The 20,139-nt window shown below is 46.4% G+C and overlaps 1 protein-coding gene across 2 annotated transcripts in view; it reads right to left on the bottom strand.

Annotated features, from left to right (window-relative positions):
* LDLRAD3 (low density lipoprotein receptor class A domain containing 3) overlaps positions 1 to 20,139 on the bottom strand; it is a 231,501-nt gene that overhangs the window by 153,349 nt on the left and 58,013 nt on the right. For both annotated transcript variants that reach the window (XM_045557816.1, XM_045557817.1), the window contains exon 2: positions 7,040 to 7,186. In XM_045557816.1, the coding sequence (XP_045413772.1) occupies positions 7,040 to 7,186 (147 nt within the window). The remainder of the gene's footprint in view (positions 1 to 7,039; positions 7,187 to 20,139) is intronic.

Here is a 20,139-nt window from a genome sequence, read left to right as displayed (position 1 = left end):
CGCTTCTGAGAGCCTTGTTTCCGGAGGCTCAGCTCCTTCAGAGGGCCGTTGGAATTCAGCACTTAACCGTGGCTTGCCTGAGCCAAGACCTGGAGAACAAGGGACACCTCCCTCACGTGACGAGGCAGTGGGCCCCGAGCAGGAACAGAGGGCTGGCTCTTCCTGAGAGGCCGGGGGACGGCAGTTAAGAAAGGGCCACACCGACTGGGCAAGGCTGCCTCACAGACACCCAAATGGCTCCAGCACCCCCGGGAAGAAAGCGCATCCATTTCCTGGGGCTGCCATTACAAAGCACCATAAACTGAGTGGCTTAAAGCAACAGAAATGTATCCCCTCACATTTTTGGAGGCCAGAAGTCTAGAATCAAGCTGTCAGCAGGGCTAGGCTCCCTCTGAGACTCAGATAGAACCTGCCCTGCCTCCACCTAGCTTCTGGTGGCGGCTGTCAATCCTTGGCCTTCCTTGGCTTGCAGTGACATCACTCCAATCTCTGCATCTGTTGTCACCTGGTGTTCCTCCCTCATATCTTCATATCATCTTCTTGTAAGGACACCATTCCTGCTGGATTAAGGCTCCACCCTACCCCAGTATGACCTCATCTTAACTAATTACATCCACAAGGACCCCACTCCCAAATAAGGACACATTCTGAGAAACTGAGGGTTGGGACTTCAACATGTCCTTTTGGGAGACACAATTCAACCCACAACAGTGAAGTTCTTACTTTCAAATTGTTCAAGAAAAAGATGGAAGCAAGATCCTGTGGATGTCATCCTGTTACACTGCTGTGGGACAGCTGTCACTCCCTCTGTAATAATTTTTAAAAAACAAGAGAGATGGGTTGATGATTGTATTAGTTTGCTAGGGCTGCCGTAACGAAGTTCCAAAAACTTGAGCTTAAACAACAGAAATGTATTGTCTTGCAGTTCTGAAGGCCAGAAGTCCAAAACCAAGGTGTTGGGAGGGCTGGTTCCTTCTCAGGGCTGCGAGGGAAGGATGTGCTCTCTCCTCGGCTTGTGGGATGGCTGTCTTCTTGGTATGTGTCCTCCCCCGTATAAATCTCTGCAGCCGAATTTCTCCATTTTATAAGGACACCAGTCATACTGGATTAGGAACCAAACCTAATGACCTCATTTTTCCTTATTGCCTCTATAAATCCTCATCTCCAGATAAGGTCACATTCTGAAGTCCTGGGGGTTAATTTGGTGGGAGGAGGAGGAAATACAATTCAACCCCAAACAATGACCAGTTCTGCTTTTTATACCGGGAAGGTGAGGACTCAAGGCTGCCGTAGCCGCACACCACAAAGTTCAGACAGTCTGCCTTCCCTGCTCTGAGAAAAGACAGAGCAGCCTGAGAGAGGAAGAAGCAAGATGTGTGCTGCGTGTGGAGCCAAGCATTAGGTGCCTGGGTGAAATAGCTGAATTTCTGGCAAAGCTTGGAAGGATAATAACTCAGAATCCAGCCCCTTCCCTCATTCATCCCCGCTTGCCCTGTAGCACCAGGTTTAAAAGAAAATGTTACATGAGGCGCCACCTAGAGGCAGAAGGTGGGAAAAGATGCTAAAAAAGAAAGAGGCAGAGCTGAAGCCTGGACAATCTCAGCCTGGCTTTCTTACCCTTTTATATTTCCTGGTGATCATTATCCCAGACTTGCCCCCTCAACTCTATCCTGTGGATTTATGCCATCACACCAGAGCAATTAGAAGGCATGCTCAAGAAATAATTGGGGACAGCAAAAGCAAATAAAATTCAAATACCATTTTTATACCTACTTTTTCCATGATTCAGGATTTAGAGAGTTATTATTGTTTTTTAAATATAGACAGGGTCTTGCTCTGTCTCCATAACTCACTATAACCTTGAACTCCTGGGCTCAAGTGATCCTCCCGCTTCAGCCTCCTGAGTAGCTGGAACTGCAGGCGTGTGCCACCACGCCTGGCTAATTTTTTATATTTTGTAGAGATGAGGTGACATCAATCACTATATTAATAATTTGCCAAATGAGAAAATAAACTTCTTGTGACAAGGATCCCATACATTCAAGATCTCTTCCCAACTTGCTTGGGACATAAAGAGATGGCAACTGAAATCGGACACAAAACCGGAAGGAGAGCGTAAGGCTCCTGACTCCAGGCCACGCGTGGGTTCTGGAAATTTGGATCGCCACTTTATTACTGAGAGCGGCATCGATCAAAGAATACTCTCCTGGAGGAAAACGTTTCAGAGACTCACAGGTTTTAAAAATCATTTCCATAGGAAAACATTATTGATGTTTTAGAATATTTTTAAAAACGCATGTTAGTCAAGATAATATATTATAATAACAGTATGATCGCACTCAGCAGGGTAACAGATGCCTGTAGAGAGACCGAAAGACCCCATTAGGGTCTCTGATGAAGGAATGTTATAGTGACTTGTTTTCTGAGCCAACCAGCAAGCTCCGCATAATCACTCTGTGGCTTGGTTTCCTCACCTGGAAATGACAACAGTCCCTTCCTAAAAAGGCCTTTGTGATGATGAAATGAGTTAATATAAAATAAAGTGCCTGGGCTAGTGTGGCCCGAAGGAAGCTCTAAGTACACACCATTGCTCTCATCATAATCAGTGCTTTCAATGGGGCTTCCACATTTTTCTAAAACGCGTCTGTATTCCTTTTATTACCAAAAAAGTTACTTGGGTTTAAAAAAAAAAAAAAAAAAAAAAAAAAACAGAGCCTCGCTCTGTCACCCAGGCTGGAGTGTAGTGGCATCCTCACAGCTCGCTGCAACCTCAAACTCCTGGGCTCAAGTGATCCTCCTGCCTCAGCATCCCGAGTAGCTGGGACTGGAGGCATTGTACCACCACGCCTGGCTAATTTTTCTATATTTTAGAGAGATAGAGTCTCGCTATGTTGTTCAGGCTAGTCTCCAACTCCTGACCTCAAGTGATCCTCCCACCCTGGCCTCCCAAAGTGCTAGGATTACAGGCAAAAAAAGTTATTTGGATAAAACTATCATTGAGGGCATTCCACTAACCAAGAACAGAAATATACTCAAAAGTCTCCCCAAATGAGCTTCTTCTCCAGATTCAAGAGGCAGAAAATTTAATGTCTTAAGAGTTAGAAATTAATTTTAGTCCATCAATAGATATTTCACAAGGAAATACAACTAGGAAGTAGAGGTAAGGGAAGACATTCAACCTCACCAGATAATTTTTAAAATGAGAGGCTAAAATATATAACTGTTTTCAACTATTAAATTAACCAGAAAAACAAAATATTTTTTGAAGGCATTTAATATTACCCAACGCTGCCAAAACTAAAATAAAGTCACAGTTTTCACGCACTGCCAGTGAGAGAGCAAACTGGCACAAATCTTTAGCAAAACAAGTGGGCAGTCTGTGCCCAGTGCCAGCAAAGGCGCCTGCCCTTCAACCCAGTCATTTTATTTCTGAGAATTTAGCCTAAAAAAAATTTATCAAAACAAGGGGAAAGTTATGTCCACCCTCCTATTCACAACAGTAAATACTTTTCCAACAGTGGAAAACTGGAAACAGGGAAAATGCCGAATAATGAGTAAATCAATTGTATTATACAGGTTAATAGCATTAAAAAAAACGATAAAGAGAAAAATGAAAAAAAAAACACAGAAAAATGTTAACATGTTAAAATGTCACATGAAGAAAAATATCAAAATATGAAACTATGTACTCATGGTAATTACAACTGGGAAAAAGTCCAAATGAAAACTTCCAAGATGCTAACAGTGCATCTGTCTGAGTACGGACTCCAGGTGCCAGTCCTTTGTTTTTCTCCTCCCCTGGCCCCAATTTTTACAACATGTGATTTTATCATCTTTATAGTAAAAGAAATATCTTCCTGTCTTAGGAAAATCTTTCCTCTGCTGCGGCTACAGAAACACTGCTCACGGCCACATATCCACCGTGACCCATCCCTCCAGGCTCTTCCTTCCTTGCCCTTTAAAAAGGGCGAGAATTCTCTCTTTTTTAAATGTGTTATCTTCTCAATGCCAAAGCTCCACAGGGCACTTGAGGCAAACACCTCTCTGAAGCGAGAACATTGCCACCTTCACTCCTGTCCCCTTAAGTGCCCAGTTGTTCCAAAGAATCAGAGAAAGGGCTCTGTGACCCGCGAGCTGGTCTCCTTCCCATGTAGAAGGCGACAGGAATTCTACATGGACCACTCCCGGGGTGTCCGTGAAAAGGCTCAAGCTGGTCACCCTGCAGCCCTCAGCCCTGCCCACCCTGGCTCTGGCTGAAACCACCATGTGTTTCTGTCCTCCTGGTATGGGTAAGTTCCTATATTGACCTTAAAAATTATGATCAGCAGAAGTTAAAAAGCAAGAGAGTTCAACACCACACAACAGGGGAATGGTTGAGTTACAGTGTATCTACTTGATGGAACATTAGCCAGTCTCCCAAAACAAGGTGGAATGAATGAATAGTACCACCATAAACCGCAGTCTATTCAGGTATTATAATCAGGGGGATATGCATTTCTCTATGCCCTTTCATGATGCATTAATAACAATCTCTAATTACCTAAGATTTGTTTTAGAAAATATAGGATATGGCCAAGAACCTCTAATGGTAAGTAGAAAAAAGCAGATAATTCAATCATACATCCGATCTCATGATGACAACCATATAAAATAGTTCGTGCCAACTGACCAATCACAGTTGATGTTTACAAGCTACATAACTTCACGCAGGCACTGCTGCATGCCTTCCACACGTTAAAACTTCAACTCTAAGTTCCAGCGCTAAGTATCGGAAGCATTATTACTCCTATTTTGGAGAGGAGGAAGTTGGGGCACCAGAAGGTTAAAGAATTCTCTTTCATCCTCCCAATGGCTAAGGTTTAGAACATTCTGGTAACTTTCCCAAGACCACATAGTCCCCTAAGCAGGGAGAAGGGCTTGGATTTGCACATAAATAATCTTTCTCCAGGGCTCACACCCTCAACTCTGAGGATGGAAGGGAGTATATAAGAAATTTAAAATGAAAGTAGAATTTGTTTTAGGAAATGAACTTTTTTTCCTTCTCTTTAGTGTCTAAAACTTTCTAATCTTCTGTTTTCACAGTTTAAAGACAAAAAAAAAAAAAGAAAGGCCACTGAGGTGAGGTTAATGCCTGTGTCTGGGGTATGGTTTTTTAATTATGTTTTGATTAAAAGACTAAATAAATGCCAGTCGAGTCTCTACCACACTAGGGTAGAGTTGGAAACGAGGAGGAAAAAATAACGGTGGACCGACAAGAACAAGCCTGTTCCAAACCAAACCAAGCAGCGCCAAGGAGCTGCTGGCAACATCTTTTTAATATTTCTCTCCACCACTTCTTCCAGTTTGAGCATGAATTCTAAAATCAGGGGACTGGACTGACAGAAGACATGGAATGTCACAGGTATGCTAATGTCACACAGCCGCTACTGACAAAGCTGGGAATACCATTTAGGACTCCACTGCTAATCCCGCATTCTTTCATAAACTGATCAAGTGCCGAATATTCCCTGGTCAGCTAATGACAATCTGCATTTACTGGAATTCAGATACACACCATATCCCAAAAATGGTAATTCTGAACACTTGTGTGCTGTTTGATAATCTTCAAAACTGGACCGATGATAGCGCTCACATATACTATCTCATTTGAAACTCAAATTACAAATGTCACATTTCCAGCAATTTTGAAGCCATGCTAGAAACAGGGAAAAGCTGAAGTAGACATAATATTTTTTAAAAATTCTGCAAAAATAAAAATGCATTATGTATAATCAATGATCAATTCAGAAAAATCAAAATGAAATATTGCCCCCCCCAAAAACACACCCCCAATTTTCCCATCCCCAGAACTTCTCCAAAGAGCAGAAGCAGGCATCAGGGATACTGGACCCCTTTGGCAGGCGAACAGCCAGTCTCAGGGCTGGCAGCTTGTGACGGAGGGTGGGCTCCAAACCCAGTGCTCCTTCCTGTGCGTCAATAAACGGCCTCAAATCCCCGTAACAGATATGTGAAAAGTTCAGATGATTATCCTGTCCTCAGCCATTTCCTCAGCTGGCTTCCAGAGAGACAGGAGGCCCAGAGCCAGAACACACAGTTCCCCTCTCAGAGAGGCCACGTGGCCTGGTGCCCGAAGCCCATGGAAGAGCCAAGAACCATCGTCCGGTCACGCGGTCCCAAGGCAAGTCACTCATCAGACAATCTGTGCCCACTACTGTCGGGCACACTTCCTACACGGTGCCCAGGAGGACGACCACATGGGGTACCAGGGCCAGGTCACTCCACCCCTAAGGGGCAGGGAGCAGGATCATGTGACTCCCTGGACGCCCCTCTAACTCACATCCCAGGTGCTGCTTTTCTATAAATTATCACTAACCCAAATCTCAGGCGAGTTTCAGGGGCTCGAAACGGGTGAAAAGCTGAATAAGGAGGGGGGTGGGGGGATCACAAAGCCCAGCAGATCCTGGCGGTGCCCATTAGAAGGTGATGTCCCCAGCAAGGGCCCAGGCCATATTGTCGGCAGAGAAAAGGGAACAGGGAAAGCAAATTACTATCTACGCGGGACCAACTCTGTTCTGGATCCTTGCCAGGATGCTACACCTCATTTAATCATCGAGAAAACTCCACGGTGTTCTGCAAGATGGTGACCAGCACGGGTCTTGTGGTCAGGCGGCCCTGGGTTCCCGTGCCAGATCTGTCATGTGCTGGCTGTGAGATCCTGCAGCTACATAACCTCTGGGACTCCCAGATGGCTCATCTGTAAAGTGTCCCCCAGGGGAGAGTTCAGTAGAGCCTGATGGGAGAACCCTCTGCTTTCCCAGAGCTGCGGCTCCACCACCACCGATACCCCAGTTTCTGTACAGACCACACTGCTCCGAGACTAAAGTACGGAGGGGAGAAGGCAGGACTGTCGGCCACAGGCCCAAAGCCACCAGCAGGCAGCAAGCAGAGCGTGCAGGGTCCAGGCCAGCTCAGGACCACCTCCCCTCTGCCCCAGGGCTTCCCCCACCCCTACCCCAGCAAAGGGCCGGGCCACACTCACGACACTCCTTCTCGTCACTCTTGTCGAAGCAGTCGGGCAGCCCATCACACTGCCAGGCACCCGGGATGCACCTCCCGTTGCTGCACATGAAGTTGCCCGGGATGTTGCACTCGTTGGTGAAGTTGTTCCCAGGGAGCAGCTGGCTCTCTGTTGCGGAGAGGGGACAGAGAGGTCAGACAGCACAGGAACAGCAGCAAGGACCTGAGCCCTCAACCAATGGACAGGACTGTTGTTCAGCATATGTGAGACTTCCAGAAGGTGACCTGACCTCCTTGGGCCTCAGTCTCCTCATCTGTGAAATGGGCTGATAATCGGCCCCACCCCAGCCCTTGGGAGTCTGAGAGGACTAAATGGAGAAATACAAAGAATGCACTTAGCTGTTGGACACAGAAAGGGTGCTGACTTTTTTTTTCTTTTTCCATCCAAAAGACGGGTTATAAAATCCAAATGTTCCTATTTGGCCACCAGCAGTGGTTAAAAAGTTAAAGTTCCAGATAGAAGTGAGCTCTGGACTCCCAATATCTGCAACAGTGGGAGCTGCAGGATCTTTCCAGGCTCGGACTCTGGGGCCCCTACAATCACAGACTCCTTGAATTGGGGCCCAGTTGGCAGGACTACTGGGAGATCATTTCACTCTAGGAAACAGGAGCTCAGATCTACAAAACCGACCTGCCTGAGGTCTCACGGGTAGGAAAGGCCAAGTTGAAACTGGAACTCAGGCCTTTTAACCCCCAAGGGGGCCCCATGGTCACGGAACTGCTTGTCAAGGGTTACTGGAGGTTGAGAACCAAGCCCCAAGGTTCACATTCAACTCCACTGAACGTGGTCATAAAGAGTCAGGGTCCCCGCCCCAAACGCCCGACCTTTAGGCCAGAAGCAAACAGAGCCGGCCAGAGCTGGGGGGGGGGGGGGGTGAATTCATCCACCCACCAACGGACCCTGGGGGCAGATTTTCAAGGGAGCTAGGATCTGATCGATCTCATTCGTCTGAGCCAGTGTGATCAAAGGCTGGGAGATAAAGAACCATCTGGAAGTAAAAGAGTCTTTAAAGGAGAAAAAAATAAAATAAAAGCCCAGTCCCTCCGCACACCCTAGCTCCAGAGCTCCCTCCTGAGTCATTCCATAAGCATTTACTGGACATTTACGATCAGACACCTGTGCTATATCCTGAAGACAGAGGCAAAAGCTAAGGCTCCTTCCTCCAGGCTGGAAAGGCACCAGCCATGTGACAAGAACAATGGTGTCTAGACCAGCCTGGGAGTGACAAGAGCACAGAAGGGCCCATGACCCTCTTTCACAAGCTTTGCCAAAGAGAAGCATCTCTAGATCCCCTGGCATCACACCCTCTGCCACGCCACCATCCTTTATATGCACTATTCTTTTCACCTGGGATGCCCTTCGACCTGCTGGGTCTCCTAGTAAAACCCTACACACCTTTCAGCAAACAACTTCTCTGCTGCTTTCCCTCTGAAGTGTTCCCTAGCTTCTCCCAGCACAGACGAGCACTTACTCTGCAGTCTGGCGATGGTATTACTGGGGTGATACTAAAAATACTGTACCACTAGGACAAGTGGGCAACAACCCATGGGAATGGACGCAGCCATAAGCAAGCACCCCATCAGCCCTAGTGCCACAGAATCTCCCTTGTGGACCATCTACCGCACTGTCCTGAATTAATAACACACGTGCATGTCTCCCTGCTGACACCGAGCTTCCACAGCTCCCTGGAGAACTCTAGAAGAGAAGCTACAGTGAGGGGCTCCACTCTGCCCAACTACCCACATCCGAACCCTGGAAATCTCCCTTGTCCCCTCCTCTCTCCACCAACCCCTAGAGATGGCCAATCTCCAAGTCCCCCGTGCCTCGACAGTGACTACTCCCCCTCTCTTACCGGGACTGCTGCCCTGCACACCCTCCCAACTTGGCCCTCTCTAATCCATTCTCCCCTATGTGTCCAGAAGGATCTTTCTCAACAGCAAATCGATCGTGACATTTCCTTACTTTAAAAGGCCATTGAATGGCTCCCTGGTGTTCTTAAGATAAAGTCAAAATTCAAAGAAATCAAAAAAGAGTCCAAGAAAGAGGTGGCATTTACAGTGGATGTTGATGGATACACAGAGATGAAGAGTAAGGACCCTTCCGGCCTAGAGAACAGTGTTAACAAAGACTCCACGCAGGAAGGCACAGCCCAGGGCATGGAAGGGTATGGAATAAAAAAATCATTCAGCTCTGATTGTTAGGAAGTGCAAAATGTATTGTGCTACTATTCCTCCTATTCTACTGCCAAGTCAGCCATCACTAATCAATCACGGCACTCCGTTCCACTGAGCCCAGAATCAATATCAGAGTCCCTCTCAAGACTGGGCTCCAGAAAACCACCCCCAGCCCCGAGAAGAACATGAAACCAATTCACCATCCCCTGGTGAGGGTTTGAGGGGGAACCCAGAAGTACAGCCAGGCGCTGGATCCCAGCCAGACAGCAAATGCTCAACCCAGAAAACCCACACAATTCCAGCTGTTTCGTAACAACTGCTCCAGGCTTCCCCAGCAAGCAGCGAAGTCTTCAGGGCTCTGGAATGTAACTGTCACTCTGTTTTGTTTGGAAATCACTTACACTTGCTTTTGTAGACTAGCTCCTCGAAGGCAAGCCCCCTGGAAAAGTCACAGCAACTGTGAAATCTTGTTCTGATAAACAGATTTCCGGAGCCAGAAAATTGGCCAGATTAGATTCCAAAGTGCTTGCTCTGAAAGTCAATACGGCTGGCGGCGCATGGACTTGACAAATGGATGGGTGGATGCAGAGACTAAATACCATGTCCGTTACACACCGGTGGTCTTGCCAGCCACAGGGCTCACAGTGCTTTCCTGACGGGACCAAGGATTCTGGGCCCTGGTGAATAATAACAGAGAGGCACATGCTTTTTCTCCCTCTGAGCAACTCCCTTACGCATGCAGGCGGCACACTGCACGCTGCCTTGTGCTTTAGGGAAGTGACATCATCAAACTCAAAAGCACGAGGAGAAATCAAAGCAAAGGCAGGGTAAATCCTGTTCATTCTGGCTTCAAAACTTTCCTCAAACCATCCAATTTGCCTCACTAAACTGGTACCACCCAATCCAAGCTGCCATTATCTCTTGTCCCCATTCAACCATTGGTTCTCAGCAGGGAACAATTTTGTACCGCAGGGAACACATGGCAGTGTCTGGAGACGTTTTGGTTGTCATGACTTGGGAGAAGGGAGGGTGCTATTAACAACCAGCAGGTAGAGGCCAGGAATATTGCCATGTATCCTGCAATGCACAGGACAGTCCCCTACTCAGGGAACTGTCCAGCCTGAAATGTCAGTAGTTCCCAGGTTGAGAAATGCTGGTTTAAAAAAAAACCCTTCGGATTTCCACTTCTCTTGTCCTCTAGTTCCATCTCTTCACACAGTGTGTAATTTTAAAATGCAACTGATGGCTTCTCTGTGTCCTTAGAATGAATCTGAAACTCGCCATGGCTTACAAAGCCCTGCATGATCCAGCCCCTGCCTACATGTACGATCTCATTTCGAATCATCTCCTGGAACATACCACTGTCTTCCCTGCCATGAGAGCCCCAAACATGCTGTTAGCTGACCCCAAACATTTTTCTGCCTACCTTTCATTTGGTGTTATGGGCTGAGTTAGGTTCTCCCCCAAAATTTATAAGTCCTAACCCCCAGTACCTTCAAATGTGACTGCTGTATTTGGAGATGGGGGTCTTTGAAAGATAATGAAGTTAAAATGAGGGCATTAGGGTGGTCCTAATGCAATATGACTAGTGTCCTTATAAGAAAAGGAGATTAAGACAGATGGAAAATCATGTGAAGACACAGGAAGAAGACTTCCGTCTACAAGCCAAGGAGAGAGGCCTCAGAAGAAACCAACCCTGCTGACACCTTGATCTCAGATTTCTAGCCTCCAGCATCACAAGAAAACAGATTGCTGTTGTTTAAGCCACCCACTCTGCAGTGCTGTGTTATGGCAGCCCGAGCACACTCGTACACCTGGCTAACCTCCTCATTCACCCTTCAGACCTCAGCTTACAGCACTCTGAGATCCCTTCATCGATATCCAATCTAAAGCCGGTCACTCTGAGAGTGCCCTGTGTTTTCCTTTATCCTAGCTTGTGCCTTCTGATGCATTTGTGCTCTCTCTACCAGACCGAGTGCCCCTGCAGGCAGATTGGCACTGTTCTGTCCGACTCTGGACCCTGGGCACCAGCACTCCATAGGTCTCCATTAAACATTTGTGACCACTCCAAGAAGAGAACCATGTGCTGAGTTACCAATTTATTTCCCATCCCTTGTACGCTTCCTTGGAAAGTTCCATCTACCCCTTGTCTCATCCCCCTAGAATGTGAGTGGGATCTGTACATATATACTTAAAATAAGGGACATGGGGGTGTCTGGATTTGTACAAGTAAATTACTACCCTGTCTGCTTTAACGGAGGTTAGAAATCTTTTCAGGCCGACAGCAGGACTTTCTGGTGGCTGAAATATTTATCCCATCTTAGTGTCTTGGGACACATTAAGAATCCAGAAAAGAGAAGCATTAGCACGAAGTTGGCTAGCTGGGCTTTCTCCTCCTCCCTTTTATTTTTTTCATTAAGCTGAAAAATGAAAAAGAGTTGCCCATTTTCACTGCAGCACATCACTTACTTAAAATAACTACACCATCTGCACTAAGAATGAAAAAAAAAAAAATCCAAGTCCTCCCCCATTGGACAAAGGCAAACAGCCTGCTACAGTAGCTTCTTCTAAAATTTCTGGCACCCACAAATTTATACCTGATGAGGAGGCCAAAACGGGCAACTACAAAAACTCAGACAGCTGCTGCATCCCACCCAAATCATTCCAGAACGTGCACTTAGTGATGCTGACTTTTCCAGCTGAGAAATGGGAATTCTGTTCTACCAGCTGGAGCCCTCAGAGTTCTCTCCTCTCCTGCTCTGGTCTTCCCTCCCGGGGGGTACTGCCCATCATGATGCAATACAGAATCAACATCTGCAAACCATGACATGTCCCACTTTCACATTTCTCTCCAATGGCCTTTATTTTTACTCTTTGCTTCCTGGCAATCCGAGTCCACAGGCTCAATGAACAGCAAAAGCAGGATACACACACATATGTACAGACACACAGCTTAGCATTTAGTTTTGCAGATCTCAAACAGATCTTGCCTAAAACCTCCCCAGAGAATTAACAACCTCTTCCCACTACCTGGTGCCAAGAAACTATAGTATTATGAGGCCACTAAAAGCCACCGTCTGCTTTCCCTGTGACTAGTGTCTTCAAACATAAACATATGCTCCATGCACGGGCACAAATAAGACCAGCAAGTGAGCTGCTCTGCAGTGATTTGTTCGTAAACATTCCTAGAAAATCCCTGAAGGCCTCTTTGCCTCTAGACTGCTCTGCATCAGTGTCGGGTGGAACCAGAGACATCTGTCCAGTGCACTTCCCAGAGTCATTCGATTCTCATCCAACAAACTGCTTCCTGCTGGAGCCCGGCTGGGGGCGGGACTGTCACCAAGAAAGGAGCAGTCATGCAAGACTGTCTGAGTCTGGGGTGAGGATGTGTCTCTGGCTCTAACCACCTGAACACAGCCAGGTCTCCAGCTCTGTCCGGACTCTTCAGCCTGCCTTGCACGGTGAGATTATGCCAATAGCTTCAGCCTCCATGTACCCATCCGTGCAAGGAAGATATAGCCCAGGGAAATTGGTAAGAAGGTATATCATGATCCCTGGGTTCAGTCCAGTACTGCCAACCCTTATAATTCACAGATTTCATATTTCTACTTCCATGACCCTGAAGGAAGATGGTGTATAATTATGGATAGAGCAATTGAGCAAGTCACTTGGGTGGAGAGTGAGCCTAGCTGTCCACCAGCAGTCCGCACTTCACATAGCTCTATGGTTTATCTCTCCCTTAAAGGGTGAAGCAACATGTGTTAAAGAATGACACATGCTTTGTTTCCTTCTTAAAAAACGAGTCAGCCAAGAATGCCTGGTATTAATGAGGCAAGCAAAGAGAAAGCAAAGAAGTCTACGAAAAGGACAGTTTTTCACCAGGAAATAGTTTCATAAGTTATTTTTGTCCTGTACTTATAGCCTCATTAAACACATTAGTGCATTTTATGAGGACAATTATGTGGAAGCCACGCTAATGTAGTAAGGTTTGCAGAGCCGTTGGGGGTGCGGGCCTTGTAAGGACCAGGGTCCACAGTGTGGGCCCCTGACAGCCACCCTCAAGGATGTTATTCGTCATGACGCCGACCCCCAAGGTGAGCACCGAGCCCCAGCCCCGGTCTGGTGGCTTCCCTCCTTAGGCTTCCTCCAACAGCCCTCAAAAAAACCATTATGATGGACTTTTCACTGGGGAATATCCAACATCTACTGCAACACTTAACGTATGGAAGGAGTCAAACATCATTGCTTTTCTACTCCTTACAATAACCCTATGAAATAGGCACCATGCCCATTTTGCAGATGAGGAAACTGAGACCGAAGAATTAACTTGCCAGTGGCCAGTTAGTAAATATTTCAGGTTGTGCGGGCCAAGAATCCAAATTAAGGACATGATGCAAGTACCTATATAGGAGGAGAGAAAACGATATTCCACAAAATTTTATTGATGAAATTCAAAATATTTTCATAGTCACTGAGAACAATTTTCAGAAATACAGGGTCACTAATGAAAAGAATGGGATTCTTTTTGAGGGGGTAATTAACATTTCACCTAAATGAGGTTCAAAGTTAGTGTTCCCTATCATCCAAATACATTGTAAATGTCTGATTTTTTTTTTTCCCCAAAGATTTAAACACATAAAAACCATTCTTAGCTCAGGGGAGTGTCTACAAACAGGTAGTGGCTGGCTTTGGCCCATTTGCTAACTGGCCTCTGTGCTAGAAGACAAGTCTATGTAAAATAAGAAAATGACAAAGGTGCCCAGTCCCGTCACACCTGCCGCACCCTGAAATGCGTCCCGCTGTTTACTGGCTGCTCCCCCACCACGAAGGCAGGGACCTCGGCTGCCCTGTTGCCACTGAATCCTAAGCAACTGGCATGTGCCAGGCAGCCGGCAGACACTCCGCACACGGCTGACAGAATGAATGGGAGACGAAACTTGATGACCCCTAAGGACCTTTCCAGTTCTGACACCTTTAAGTTCTATGAACTTGTCTGCACCTGACTTGAACCCATGGATACTGTGTCATGCAAAACGCAACGGATAAATGAGACTGGGTCTGCAGAACACTTCTGAACGCTTAGGAGGAAAGGCACAGACGCAGAGAGCTTCTGGAAGAACTTGTGCAAGCAGTCGCTTTCACTCACAACACTGTCATCGCCAAGGGCCAGGTGGCAGCCAAACCTGGGAAAGAACGTGGAGCAGGAGCCATCCCCACATGCCTTCTGCCTTTTTGGCTTCAGGCAGTGGCAGCAGCAGGAAGTCAGTCAGGCAGTGCCACCAAACTGAAGGAGGGGAGAGGGGACAAGTTTACCATCAGTTTTATCAGGGATGCGATAAGCCAGGCCTAAGGGAGGGCCAGTCACGCCTGCACTTCAGCATCTCTCAGAAACAGCCCAGGGCCAAGGAGAAGGATCTCGCTCCAACCTCAAGTTCAGCCCAGCCCATGTGCCCAGGGACAACTGCGACAATTACCACGGTCACTGGGAACCATTCTGAAGCCTGTCCTCTGTTCTCCGCAGATGTCCCCAGGCAAGGCAAGGATGGAAAGGAATACGGCCAGAAAAGCAAAATGATCTTCATTTAGGCTCAAAAGCATATCTTTATGAGCTCAGAATAAGAAATTCTAAAACTAAGATTCAAAGCCCAGGCCATAAAGGAAAAGACTGATATTAATAAATACAACTGCATTAAAAGGTAAAACTCCTGGTCATCGATAGATACTATAAACAAAGTTAGAAGAGAAGCCACTCCCTGGCAGAAGAAGCCTGCCACATATACGACCCACACAGTACCGACATCTAGAATTTTCTGATAAAACTCCATAATAAAACATAAGTGACCCAATAGGAAAATGGACAGAGCACATGAACAGGTACTTACACTGATGAGGAAACTCAAACCGCCACTTAATAGATCCTCAACCTCACTTGTAATCAAAGAATGATTAATGACACAAGGACGCTCTCTTTCACAACCATCAGACTTGCAAAAATTTGAAGTCTGACAATCTCAAGTGGCGCAAAGAGGGGAGCAACGGGAAGTCACACACTGTACATGGTGGAGGGACTCTGAAGAGCAATTTGGTAACTCCCGAAGAAGCTGAACGTGCTCGCACGCTGCGACCCGGCCAGCCCTCTCCTGCTACGTGGGAGGGGACGAGCCTGCACAGGCGCACGGGACGACACGACAGCAAGAGAACATTCACGGAGACACTGCTGCAATGCAAAATGGTAAGACAAACCCAGTGCTCATCAAAAGGAGAGCGATGAGGAACAGGATACGCTCACACGATAGCAGAGGGCCCGGAGCTTCCACCGCATGGCCTAGGGTGGATACGTCTGCGAAACTGAATTCTAAGTGAAAAAAGCAAGGTGCAGAATATCACCTCCATCCAGCTCAAACACATACTATTTTAATGGATACATACAGATGTAAAAGTATTTTTGAAACATACAGGAAATCCTATGGTACAGGTGTAAAAAAAGAACGAAGAAAAATCATACGGGAAAGATAAATACCAAATTCAGGATAGTGATTGCCTCTGGCAAATGGGATCAGAGAGGGTCTATAACAAGCGTCAAGATTTCTGTCTTTAAAACAATCTCAAGTAGGCATGGCAAAATATTAGAATTCAAGGGCGCTGGGAGACAAGTGCACAGGCTTGTTTTCTATTGTTCTTGGTAACTTTTTTCTGCCCTTTATAAAATGCTTCATTAATAAAATGTACCATAAAGAACAAAAATTGACACTAATATTTGAGGAAAAACCCATGAAAGATATATGGGAGCTGTTTACCACTATATTCTAACTCCAAAAGCCCCATCAATGACAGAAGAATGCGAGATAAAAGGCGGCAAGTGTTCACACTGAAAAAGAAAGAGCAAATGCAAGGACATCCCTGTCGGAGAGTCGTTCTATTATGAACCCTCTTCATTTTCTGAAAGGCAGCAACAGTTGCAGGGCAGAAACTGATTGTGGAGGAAAAAATAAACATATCTAACATATCTCATAAGATAGATTTACCCACCCAACTTGCTAAGCTATGACATTCCAAAAACAGAAATAGCAAGGCCTAGCCAGTAGGTCAGATATTTTTTAAACCCTAACTTTCTGAGAAGTCGGGGTGGGGAAAGCCACAGCAAAGCCGCCGTCCTCAGAATAGTGCACACTGTCGGCCTCCCAGGCTCAGCTGGGGGCAGCCAAGGCTGTGACTCGGTAAGTAGGACCCTCTGGCTTTTGCCACTAAGGAGGGGCCAGGCGCACAGCGCAGAGTCTAAAACCAGGGGGCCGGCACAGGAGAGGGGTATGGGAGGGGGCTGGGGGTCATGGAAACCAGACAGTGAAGCCCAACCCTGCGCCCTGTCCCTCCCTTCTGCTGGGAAGGCAGCTTGTTGAAAAGACCGTGGGCTCAGGAGTCAGCCAGACCTGGGTTCAAACGCCCAATTCTCTTATAACCATAACTAGCTGTGTGACCTCAGGCAAGTGAGCTGCCCTCTCTGAGCTTCAATTCTCCATTTGAAAAACTGAGGTAATCCCATCTCCCTAGCAGGGACGCTGAGGTATATAAGGATGATACAGATATAGACATAAACTATATATGGATATAGGGATAATATGTACATAACATAGATAGAAGGATACAGCGTTTATAATAGAGTAGGTGGCACATACTTGGGGTTTAATAAATGATACTGGTATCTGTTACTCCTTCCCTCCCTCCACACATTCTTACCGACTCTCCGCGTCACAGAGCTGACACTGCACTGTCAGTGGTATTCGGGGAAGGCCGGGTCCCTTTTCTCTCCCTGCCTCTCTAGAAAGGGTGCAACCTGGGCAGGTAGGAAGCCTGCTAGAATTTGGGCTGACTGGCTGGTCACTTAGGTCTAGAAAAGCAGACCATGGGGACAAACATGGGGTTTTAAGGACCTAGTTAAGGAGCTCACGATGCAGACCCTGGCTGTGTGTCTTCTAACACACAGTGGCCACAGCTCAGTCGCTCCTGAGAAATACTTAGCCCTCCTTAAATCATTCCCAGGGCTCTTTAAGAGCAGCCACACTACAAACACGAACCAGCCCTTTCAAACAACATGGTTACAGGGCAGGTCAAAGGAGAAAGGCAGAGGGGACTCGCCATTGGGCTTTGGGGAAGTGGTTCACCTCCCCGGACCTCAGTTTCCCCATGTGTAAAATAAGGCAGTAATGGATGATGTCCAAGTTCCTTTTCAAGTCTTAACTCACTCACTCTTTGTTTCTGCAGACACATGGCCGTCACCATAGCAGGCAAACACACACCATCTCCCTGTCCTAGATAGATTCTTCAGCATTTAAAAATAATACCTGCGCACATTTAGGAATAACATTAATCGGGTGTCAGGCAGATGTGGGGGGGGGAGGGGATGGGTGTATACATACATAAAGAGTGTGATGAGCACCATCTAGGGGATGGACACGCTTGAAGCTCTGACTGTGGGGGGAGGAGGGCAAGGGCAATATACGTAACCTAAAGTTTTGTACCCCTATAATATGCTGAAATCAAAAAAAAAAGAACACAAGTATTTAGTTCAATAAATTTCCAAAAAGTGATAAAATCCATGCAACAAAAACAAAAATCTAGAGAAAGAACCCCTGGCTGGGTGCGGTGGCTCATGCCTGTGATCCTAGCACTCTGGGAGGCTGAGGTGGAAGGATCGTTTGAGCTCAGGAGTTCAAGACCCTGAGCAAGAGTGAGACCCCATCTCTACTAAAAATAGAAGAAATTAGCCGGGCATGGTGGCAAGTGCCTGTAGTCCCAGCTACTCGGGAGGCTGAGGCAGGAGGATCACTTCAGCCCAGGAGTTTGAGGTTGCTGTGAGCTAGGCTGATGCCACTGCACTCTACCCAGGGCGCCAGAGTGAGACTCTGTCTCAAAAAAAAAAAAAAAAGGAAAAAGAACCCTAAACCCCATTGCCATGGTTAGTGTTATGTGTCAATTTGACTGGGCCACAGGTTGCCCAGATATTTGGATAAACATTATTTCTGGGGGTTTATGAGGATGTTTTGGGTGAGTTTAACATTTGCATTATGGATTGAGTAAATCTGATTGTCTTTCCTGCTGTGGGTAGGCCTCATCGAAACCATTGAAGGATGGAATATAATAAAAGTTTGAGTATGTAAAAAAAAAAATAATAATAATAATACCTGGGGCCGGGCACAATAGCTCATGCCTATAATCCTAGCACTCTGGAAGGCCAAGGCAGGAGGATCGCTTGAGCTCAGGAGTTCAAGACCAGCCTGAGCAACAGTGAGAGCCTGTCTCTAGTAAAAACAGAAAAATTAGCTGGGTGGGATGGTGCGCACCTACAGTGCTAGCTACTTGGGAGGCTGAGGCAAGAGGATCGCTTGAGCCCAGGAGTTTGAGGTTGCTGTGAGCTGTGAAGACGCCACTGTACTCCAGCCAGGGGACAGAGCAAGATTCTGTCTCAAAATAATGGTAATAATAATAATACCACCTGGGATTTACATAAAGCTCCTCTTCTACATAACTGAAAACATCCCTGAAAGGCAGGTACTAAAGGTAGCTCCTCCTGTTTAAATGCAGACAGACTAAAAGCCAGGACCAGGCTGGCCAAAGAACCCAGGTTTCTGGCCCCTGGATGAGACCCAATTCTGGCCTCTGCCCTTTAGAACTCTGACCTCATCCCCTGCATGCCTGGAGATGGCTGGTCCCACACTCCCCAGCAACAGGAGTAAATAATCTCCTAAGGGCCAGGAATCAGACCTGCCTCCCGCTCCGTATGGATTAAAGGGCCTCTCCGGTTCACTTCAATTATCCACAATCTTCCATCATGTCTCAGGAAATGAACGATTGTCTGGCTTATCACTTCCGATTAGCAGAGGAACTCCGCCAGGGAAATCACAAACGCCAGCCTGTTACCGCCAAGCAAGGCGGGTATGTGCGTATTAGCCGGTGCGTCTTTTTAAATTTTCTTAAGTAGTTTAATCCATTAAACCGGTCCACCCTGCTTCCACAATCTGCTCACGCAGGCACCCTCCCTCCACGCTGAGCGCGACGACAGGCCCTCCATCATGAGGAATTAGCTGACTTCTTGAGGAAATGATGTTTGTACATCTAGCAAGTGCCAGAGTTAAGCAGTATTTACTGCTGGAGTCCCCACTTTAGTATGCATGTGTGAATGATCGCAGATTTCAGACCTCCGGAATGAGCAATTTACCTTTGCAAGAGACTCATCAGATTTGGTATATCTGTTTCAAAAGGCTGAAACTGCAGACAAACCCATTTGGGGTTTTCAGATTGCAAAGGGTAGCTTATGACCATCCAGAAAACAAAGTGAGTTTAAAAATTAAAGAGGGATTATAGAACTCCTCTCATGTGAATCAGCACTGGAGCCCATGCACTCTGCATTCTAATGCCACTCCTTCCAAGCTCAGGGAATGACTGAACACCTCTGTGCCTCAGTTTCCTCATCTATAAAACAAGAGATCGACCAACCGCAACCTTGATAAGCTCCCTGGGTAATCAAAAGGCTGTTCTGTCCAGCTTGGTATTGGAGCCACATAGTCACAGACCTGAAAGCGTTAGAACTCTCACTGTGTATCCCCCGCACCAGAAAACCTCCTAAGGAAAAAAGAAAAAATACTGAAATCCAGTGGAAGCTTCCAGACTTTTCATAAGTTTTATGACAGCCCATAAGATTAACCAGGGCTCATTTCTTAAAGGTGTTATTATTCACTATTAAAGAATGATTATTACATAAAGACTAGATGTAATGAAGGTACCTAACATGTCATTTTATAAGACATACCATTAAGACGTAGTTACATAATTAATAATTACAGAAAGGGTGATCTGAACTGTAAAAAGATCCACCCTGAACTAAATACAATA

The sequence above is a fragment of the Lemur catta genome, chromosome 7, assembly GCF_020740605.2.
Source record: "Lemur catta isolate mLemCat1 chromosome 7, mLemCat1.pri, whole genome shotgun sequence".
NCBI classification, from domain to species: Eukaryota; Metazoa; Chordata; class Mammalia; order Primates; family Lemuridae; genus Lemur; species Lemur catta.
Note: the sequence above shows the minus strand (reverse complement) of the source record. Positions and strands in the feature narration are given on the sequence as shown.